The sequence below is a fragment of the Porites lutea genome, chromosome 4, assembly GCF_958299795.1.
Source record: "Porites lutea chromosome 4, jaPorLute2.1, whole genome shotgun sequence".
Taxonomy (NCBI): Eukaryota; Metazoa; Cnidaria; class Anthozoa; order Scleractinia; family Poritidae; genus Porites; species Porites lutea.
Window position 1 is genome coordinate 19,578,281 of NC_133204.1, and position 9,625 is coordinate 19,587,905.

The following is a 9,625-nucleotide window of genomic DNA, read 5'->3' on the forward strand; positions in this document are numbered from 1 at the left end:
AGGGACTTATTCCAAGTGTTTTGAAGAAAGTCATTGAATCCACAGCTCCTAATCCTGTTCTATCAAACCTAAAATAATGAAAATTAATACAAGTGAATCAAAATGTCAGCGTGGAAGTAAGGTACACTGTGGCAATACATGGAAACTCGTTACTACAGCACAGACTATTTGAGCAGCAAGCACTGTGAATAATTTGTAACTACGTTAAAGAACACTACAGTTATGACGCTGACCGGTGCCACTGCAGAGTAACCGAAATGAGACAGACCGGCTATTATCCGCTTTCAAACAAGGTCAAGGTCATTGATTGAGAGTCACACTGGCGCTCCCGTGAGATCAAGGAGGCTACAACCCTGGTCAAAATATCTGCAACACTTGAGGAAATTAGGCGAGAAGGCGCACTTTGCTAAATTAAATCGTAGTTTACTTCTTATAAAAACTTGAAAAATATTGTTGTAAGAGCCTATTTCTGTTGTTCCCCTCTCTCCCAAGCAACATTGATTGTATTGAACAAGACTGGAATGCATAACGTCAACGCTGCACCGGGGGGAGGGGTTAGGGAAAATGCGTCATTTCGACGAGCTATTGTGTTAGTGTCCCACGATATCCCCCAAATGGAGAGCTTGCTCGCAGGCTAAGCGTGGTCGAGTGGTCGGCGCGTCAATCCAGCGGTCCAGGGTCGAGTGCCACTCCAACCACTAGCTGAATTTGTTTCTCAGTCATCCCGAGTTCAACTGGTTCGGACTTGCATTTACTGTAAGCATCGATGTAAGTGACTACGTTAACTATGCTGTATATAAAGAAGCAATGCACAGATTCAATAAACGGACATACTGTGTAGTCGTATAGTAATACCTGTCCCAGACTTTATCAAATTCTTCCTCGTACATCTGGAATCCTAACACTTGCAAGGCAGTCCTTAGCTGGGGCTTCAGTACCATTCCATCAACGTCAAAACAAGATGGTGGAAAGATTTTCTTATAGGAGAGTTTCCTGTAAAAGAAATACGTCAAATACATCACCTTAAGAGTTGCTCTGTAGTACATGTAAATGCACATTTAAGACATTCTAATCTTCAAGTTGCAATATTGTATAAACCAGCAATGAACACGATACAGCATTTCAGTGTAAATTAATTTTCTATTAGTTATTTCCTCCTTATAACTAACCTAAGCAAACAGCCGACATTTCTCGACGCCACCACTGGTTTCTTGGCGAAATGACGTCAGAGAAACAAATGCAGAAATTCCATACTGAATTCCATACCTAGCATTTTCTGTTCTTATTGTTTGCACCTTTATAAAAGAAAAACCACTTAATCTAACCAAAATGGCTACAGTGTAACCACTGTGTATGATGTTGGTTATAAGACACTGAGTGAAACCTTTCGTCTAAAAACTCAAACGGTTTTTACTCTCACCCTTGTTGGGCTCTTAGTTTCAGTTGAGGAAAGGCTTCCAGTGCTGAGTAAAATTTAGGTGGTGTGTTCTTTCTCCCTTTTTTCAAAGCCGCATGCCTCTGTTCCAGTGCAAGTTCTCTCTGCTTTTGTCGTAGCCTGTTAGCTGGCAGGTTGGAGAAGTTGTCGGCATAAACAGTTGGTCTAACCACAGGATCCACCCATGCCTTGGTCAGAGACTGTCAAACACGATGAAAAGAAATAGAACATTATCATTTATAGTATTTAATGAATTAAAATTTGCCTTTCAAATAAACGCCGCAGATGGAAGATAAATCACCAAAAAAGGCCGCTCTCGAATGAACACCTCAACCAATTATAAGAATGCGGCGTTTCTTCCAAGGTGACACGAAAAAATTCGCGGTACAACTTTGTAATCTTCACCAATCAGACAATCGACACGAGACATTAGAACTTTTAACACCTTTGTCTTTTAAATAACATTTACAAATGCATCGGAAACGCTAAAAATCTAATAAACACCGAAGCGTTTAACCGAATACGTACGTATCTGAATACTATTTTACGTAATTCAGTTAAGACTGTTGCTACAGCTGTACCAGTCTATGTAAGCAGAAGTCCACAAATTGGGGGGCAATAGCCTTACTATTTCCTTTCTTTACATATGTGTTTGGTACTTAATAATCATTCTATTATACGATAATTTTAATTATCGTATCACAGACATTTAAAAATGATCAAGTAAAGTTTAGTGCACATTTAAGCAAGATGCGTTTACTCAATCTCAAAAAACTACTGATACTTGATTTAAGACTTTGAAAAGCTTTTGTCACCTCGTTGTCTTGGAAATGGCTGACAAAGCTTTCAAATGAAATTGTACTTTGTGTGTCCAGCCCCAGCCTACAGTCAAACAAATCAAGGAGTTCATTACATTTCAGTAAAACGTGTACAATGCCCTCGTTGGGTACTCTTTAAAATGGCCGATACAGGGAGGCTCCACCAGATAGGGGTTCCACCTACTTCAGGTTTCAGGTATATGAGATGGTAGGGATTTTTGAAGTATATGAAAGGATAGGAAAATCTGTCATTTCGATCTGTAAAGAGGCCTAAAATGCTAACAGATGCACTTTATGGTTGGGAAAAAGTCAATAAAACTTTCTGATTATTATATTATTCATATTATTATAGAGGACAGTGAATTTACAGCAATTACATCCTAAACTAGGTATGCAAAAGGGGTACTACTTTAGTCAAAAGAATTAAGGTATAGGAAAGGAGTACCTTCTGTCAAAAATGGCTCATGTATATAAAAGGGTAAGGAGTTTGGACCTTGGGGCAGAGCCTCCCTATTTAAGACTTTGTTGAGTACCCCCCTTTCCGGTACAATGCATGACTGAAGGAAGGTATAGGGTCAGAAAGGTGAGAAACTAAGCATTATAGTGTCCCACGTTATTCTTGCTGACACTAAGGGAACTCCTTCATAAAGGAAAAACCAAGTCTTTCGTTAAATTCATCCACTTAAAAAAGGAAAAAGCAAACCTTCCCATTCCCTACTCCCCCCAAAATATGTATCTACATGTAATTCATAAAGGAAATAGAAAGCCTTCCCCTCCCCAACTAACCCCCCTCCCTCAAACTTCTATCTACTTCATCAAACAAAAAGCAAGCCTTCCCTTCAGCTACAATCCCTAAACATGTATCTACTTCATAAAGGAAAAAGCAAGCCTTCCCTTCCCCTACTCCCCCTCTAAACATGCATCTACTTCATAAAGGAAAAATCAAGCCTTCAAAATTTCCCCTACTCCCCTACGTATCTACATCATAAAGGAAAAAGCAAGCCTCCCCTTCTGTCTCACTGTCAACAATGTTTTCATCAGTGGGCTAACAAGTTTTGTACAAGTCAATAGTAACTGTTAAGCCATAGATCAACATGTACAATGGAAGAATGAACTAGTTGATTTACTGTGCAGACCACTACACTAGTACATACAATGTATTTATTGTCAAGCCCTCATATGTGTAAGTTACAAAAGACTGTAAAATTAATTGTCTTTGATTAAAACAATACATACACAAAGTTTATCACCTTTTCAGGAGACCATTTATTTGCTCCGTTGTAAGGTAGCCACATAAATGATACAAAATTGTAACAAGTGCTTCCCTGCATGTGATAAGAGAAAAATAATAGACATGCATGAATAGAAGTAATAAATACAAATTACACAAAGTGAAGTACATGTACCTTACATGAACTATGTTGATTAATTTAAAGCCACCTTTGAAATGCTATCACTTTTCTTTATTATTTTACAGGCATAAGAGTTGGCTGTTTGGGGGTACTAAAAGGGTGGAGCAGCGAAATAAAAATTACTTCTCCTTGTCAAACTTGTAGACACCACAGTGCTCTTAAATGAACAAAGCCATTAAATCTAATGGCCTACAAAATGATAATGTTCTGCATACATGTACAATTTTTCAAATAAATTAAATTTAAAAATAATTATTTTACCTTGATACATTTCCCTTGCCCATGGGGTCATTAGAACGGAAAGCTTGCCGTAACCCATTGATTTTCGTTACCAGCTTTTCACGAATAAGTTCTTCAAGCTGTAATAAGTGACAGTGTCCATTATTCAAGGGTAAACCAATACTATATCAATAACACATGAAAAGATACCACTGCCCTTATTGGACACCTCCAAATGATGGGAGCTGATCACTCTCTTAACCCTTAAAGCCCTGATATAGATCTACATACAAATTCTCCAAACTGTTCTCCATACATTTCCTTACAGAATTAGTTGAGAGAATTTGTTCAAAGATCAAAGCATTTTCCCTTGGGTGATCATTTTATTCATTCTCATAAACTTTTTTTTTAATTACGCATTGATATTGTTGGGAGAAAATTGATTTTGGTCACTATTGGGACTTAGAGGGGTTAAACAGAATCTGTGTTTTTTTTGTTCACTCTCAGCAGAAACCTGCCAAAGATATAATAAACAATAATATTATTCACATTGGATGAGGTTTTTGTGACAACCAGAATAATCAAGGTCAAGGTAAGTGTTATCAGTCAAGCCGAAGGCCGAGGCTGATAACACTTACCGAGACCTTGATTATTTGGGATATCACAAAAACCGAATCCAGTAATTGTTTTATTATACATCGTGTTGAAGAAAATAATGACAGACACACCGTTGCAATGAACCTGAATTGATATTGGTTATTGGAAATCATGCATTGCAAGCGCAACCTACAGATCACTCAGTTATCAGCTAGCATATAACTAACTAATCTGTGGGTTGCGCTGATTTCCAAAATTAGCTATAGGCTCTTTAATAGCCAATGAGAAGACAGATAGTGAGTACAAATTATAATAATATGCGTTATTGACCAACCATAAGGTCAAGATGGCTGGATATGGATATCTTTGCATTTTTATGGACAATAAGTTAGGTTTAAACAAAAGTGACAATTTTTGAATGGATGAAGTTGAAGGGCTGAAAAGTGAAGCAAATTAAAAACAAATTACAACTCACTTCTTCTGGTGTACGCTTGTGTAGAGGAGTTTCCCATGCTGATCCACCACCACTGTTTTTACCAGTTCCTCCTTTTAGAAAGAAAATGTTACGAATACTTATAATAACTTTAAGTTGGTATAAACGTCATGTGAAACAATGACGTAAGTGCAAAGAAACCTCACTCTCATCAAAGTGCAATATATTTATCCCTATCCACTAATAGGGGAGCAAAAAATTTGAATTTCTATCAAAATAATTATATATACTTATAATGCTTTTAAGAGTGACTGACTCGATCTGAACCCAATGATTTAAATACAAATTTTTTTTTTTCTCAACCAAGTGTTTCACAAATTCTAGAGATACTGATCCATAAAAATACACAATACTATCCAAGTACCATTAGGGATAATATATAATGTAAACCAAGAGGTGACATGCTTCACAAAAACAACAACAAGTAATTTTGATTTGTCCTAGTGGTGAAGTACACTGGTGCAAAGACTCCCTATATGTGCCTGCATGCCCAGATAAAATACAATGTAGAATGAAATAATATTAATGCTTGAAAGATATCACAGACATTATAGGTGCGGTTACATGGGACAGATTTACAGCTAATGGTAAATCACTCTTTTACCATGGGATTTGGTGTAGTGCGTGTGAACACACTTGCTTGAGATATATTTACCATGGAATAAAATCCAGTGATATGTCAAAAAGAACAAAGAAACTGCCCACGACCCTTCCAAGTTCAATAAATATAATAAGCTCATGAATATTATTCCTATTAAAGGATGAAAGATTTTTGATCAATCTGAAGCTATATATCAAAACACTTGTATCAGAAATGAAACAGCTAAATATAATTAGCTTTAATACCTTTATCTCTTCATCACAGGCGCCTTGCATTGTTTAATTCTGGACTTAACTTTAGCACCGCCATAGCGTTTATTGCCTGCCTTTATGGATTCTAATGAGGTAATAAAAACTAGAGTGAAAACAATGCCTCACCAATCGGCCAAGTTAGAACCCTTGAATGTCCTTGTGATACACGTTGGCTTGTTCTTCTCTTCAACGGCGGCAAAGGACCATGTGATTCCTGCAAAGCAGAACTGTTTTCTTCTCGTGAACTGCCACGAATTTGTAGGTCGACATTATTGTCGTCTGTTCGTCGCGAACTAGGATGTTCAATCACTGGCAAAGCGGGTAGCTTTTTGGAAAACTCTTGTCTTGGACTAGTGATTAAGCTTGTCATCTTTTAAACCGTCGTCTCATTTTTACCAGAAAGCATAACAACCCAAGTTTATATTCTTATAAGACGACTCTCTCGATCTCTGTGACTTTAGAACTTGACTTCCATGGTAACCTCTACTTAATATTCATGTTTAAAATGTGTAATCAGGCTGAACCGTCACGCACAACACCAAACGTGGGTTTGACATTTTTGTTTTCGTTGGACAGTAGGGCTAGGCTAGTCCAGTTCTGGTCATCTCTCTGTCACTCTCCATGCCCACACAGGGAGTTAAAAGTGTAAAGGAATCGCAGAAAAAAATTGACTTTAAACTATCCAGTACATTTGATACCGCCAAATCATGATACTGAACATTATTGGAGAGAAACGTTCGCTACATAATGTGGACCAATCCATTTAATTGTATGGTGAACATAAACATAGTTCTGCAACTGCCTGTCAAATTTTAGAAAAAAGGCATTGTAGCTTGTTCTTCCTCGCTCTCCGTTCCTCGGACGTCTCTTTCGCGCGCAGCGGCTCGGGTCGGAGTCACGCAATGCTTCCCGTTGCGTGACTTCGGTCTGAGCGGCCGCGAAGGATTGGAAAAGGGTCGTGACTAGAATGGATACTCCAAAATCAGGTATCCGCTCGGAGACTGGAACTGAATAGAATTATTTTTCGGCAAATCGCTCCGACTCTTTACGACCTAGTTGTGTTGAAAGATTAAGTATATAAAGACTGAAAAGGCTAAGATGAGAATGGTTACTCCAAAATATGCATCAAAGCCTACATAGAGGTTAGTTGTTTTTCACGTTCTTTTTGTAAGAATTTAGTGCAAGGAGCAAACAATGTCTGTTTAATTACAGTACCACTACCGCGACTGCCGTGTAAAGCTTATTCATAGCAAAGTATCTGTTTGGATAGCTCCGGATAAGGTGGATACTTCAGAATAAGAATGGCCAAAATATGGAAGTTTTGGCCATCTGGATTATTATTACTGAACTTCCCAATATAAAAATGATTGTTACGTTTACAAAGAGGGTATAAATACAGTTAAGGTGAGTTAATCATCTTGTAATTTTATGGGTTAGTTGATTCCAAGTGTTAACAATAGTAAAAAACACATAAGGGACCTGTCATTTATTAGAGGCGGGGGAGGGCTGGTGCAATTGGGGTGAGGGTCATTAAATTTTATGTAGCCAAAAAGGGGAGGGTCACCAAAAATTTATGCTGGGCTTTGGGGAGGGCCATACCATTTTTAGCAAACATTGCTGTTCACTTAAAATAAAAATAAATCAACAAATAAAATGTATTATTTAACAAACAAGTCCCTTGCACAGTAAGCATTTTAAACTTTCATAATGATCAACCTGAACTACCCAACAACCCTACATGTACGTCTTTTTCTTGATTTGTTTTTCAACAGCAACACACTGCGAAACATGTCTTTGCATTGATCAAGTTTCTCATTAAGATATTTCAATTCACTGTTTACTCTTTTTTTAGCTTCATCAAGCCTTGTAATAACAGCTTCATCAAACGATTTAGAATACTCTTCTCCTCATATAAAATTACCAGTCTTTGAGTGAAACAGGGTGTTAAGGTGAGCTTTAATGCGTCTATCCATATCTAATATGTTCTCTAGTAACTCACTGAGCTTCATAATGTTCGCCCTCAGTATTAACTAATCAGCTGGGACAAGAACATAATCGGTCGTGTAAAATTTTCCAGCAGCACCAGGATTGTTCATGCTCAATATTGCTTCAATGCATGAGGTGATCTTAGATACCTGTTCCTGAATGTCGTATTGGCGCCTCCCTTCATCACAAGGTAAAAGTTAATCTCTTTTAATAATCCCTGTCATATCTTTTAGCGTGGGGAGGGTCATAACTATTTTGAGCCGTACAAGGGGGAGGGTTACATTTTTTTCTGCAGGAAATTGGGGGAGGGCATAAAAAAAATTCACCTGGGAAAAAAGAATTGCACCAGCCCTGCCCCCCCTCTAATAAATGACAGGTCCCTAATTTACTTCAGGTCATACTTCTTGTAGCTTGTTGATCACTATTACAAGCGCAGGCAGACATATGCTCAAGTTTCTAAAAATAAAATGGTTCTGCAGATTGTATTAGTGTAGTGTCTCTGTATAGCTCTGATATAGGACATGGTTCCTACAGTGGCAGATCGGAACCTTCAGATAAGAAGAGGGGTCGGGCGGGGGGGGGGGGAGGATTCTCACCAGACCTTAAGGTGGCGGGAAGGAACCACTCATTCATACCTTAAGGTACGGAGGAGCTCAATCTAGAAAAGAATTTTCTTGGCACTGTTGTCCTCAATTTGATCTAGAAATATGGAGGGCCGGGGACCTCCCTAGATCTACTGCTGGCCTCTGCCAGCCTGCCCATGTTCACCTGCTATCTTTTTACATTTACTAGAAACTCTAGTATCAATTCAAATTATTTATCCTAAATATTAGGATTTTTGCAAAATTACTTATAGTTGCTTTTTTGCACTTGTATTTTGTTTTGTTTTTTTTTCCAAATCCTAGGAGCCTCATTGTCACCAAAACTGTCTGCCTTCCATACCCTATTCCACACTGAACTTTCTGACAACAGTCCACAGCCAAGTAGTACCATCATGGTGTTGAAAAGTGTGGAAATAGATCCTGTTGATCCTGGGATGAATTATTTTTTCTTTTTCTTCCCCCTTCCTCCACTCAAGGGAGGAGGGGGGAAGGTGTTTTCCTTCCTCTCCCTGTGACCTATTACCTATTTCCTTGATTGCCTTCTGAGCTCCTGATGAGACAAGATCTTCAGCATTAAGCTGGTTATGGGCTATTTTTTGTTTTTCACTCAGTATGGTGAGCTTATCATAAATTTAAAATAGAATGAAAATGATCATGCAGGTATATCCATGTTGCAGCTGTAACAGGAGGAGGAGTTGGAGGTCCGGAGGGTGTTGCAGTCAAATGCTTGTGAGGAACAGAGAAACCAGTTGGAGAAAGAAATGAAAAAATTGGAGAAGGCTTCAAGAGAGATAGCAAATAAAATGAAAAAAAAAAAAAGGAAAAAAGAAAACAGGAAAAAAAAAACAATTTTCATCATTTCCTCTGTTTTACTTTTCTCTTACTCTTTCTCCACTTCCACAATGTGCTTTTATGTACCCTCTATACCTGGGGTGGAAAGTCACCTGAAAATTTGAAATTAGCCATGCATTAAATAAAGCTTCCATTATAATCATTCTTTCAGGAAATAAAGCTGCTACTTTGGCGGTAATTCTAAAAAGCACTGTGTTCCACGATACAGTGCCTTGATTCAGCAAAGAAGCCTTGACCCTTTTGTTTTAAAAGTTAAAGATTTTCTTTTGGTAGCAGAGAAAGGCCCCCAGTTCAGTGCATTACAAATAATTATCACCTACAAAGTTATCTATCATCTAAATTAAAAAGGAACAACCAAA

General features: G+C 38.0%; 1 protein-coding gene and 1 long non-coding RNA gene across 2 annotated transcripts in view; one reads left to right on the forward strand and one right to left on the reverse strand.

Moving 5' to 3' along the window:
- Positions 1–6,524, reverse strand: part of LOC140932789 (EF-hand calcium-binding domain-containing protein 6-like) — a 25,357-nt gene extending 18,833 nt beyond the window's left edge. Inside the window, exons 1-8 of the mRNA XM_073382303.1 lie at positions 5,953–6,524; positions 4,957–5,027; positions 3,927–4,024; positions 3,504–3,578; positions 2,251–2,317; positions 1,421–1,635; positions 856–993; positions 1–68 (exon numbers count right to left, since the gene is read on the reverse strand). The exon at positions 1–68 is cut by the window's left edge and continues 6 nt beyond it. Coding sequence (XP_073238404.1) covers positions 1–68; positions 856–993; positions 1,421–1,635; positions 2,251–2,317; positions 3,504–3,578; positions 3,927–4,024; positions 4,957–5,027; positions 5,953–6,196 — 976 coding nt within the window. The 5' untranslated portion in view covers positions 6,197–6,524. The remainder of the gene's footprint in view (positions 69–855; positions 994–1,420; positions 1,636–2,250; positions 2,318–3,503; positions 3,579–3,926; positions 4,025–4,956; positions 5,028–5,952) is intronic.
- Positions 6,525–6,783: 259 nt separating this feature from the next.
- On the forward strand, positions 6,784–9,625 carry LOC140932790 (uncharacterized). The gene is made up of 3 exons (XR_012165004.1): positions 6,784–6,968; positions 7,679–8,002; positions 9,092–9,625. It is a non-coding gene; the product is annotated as an uncharacterized lncRNA (long non-coding RNA).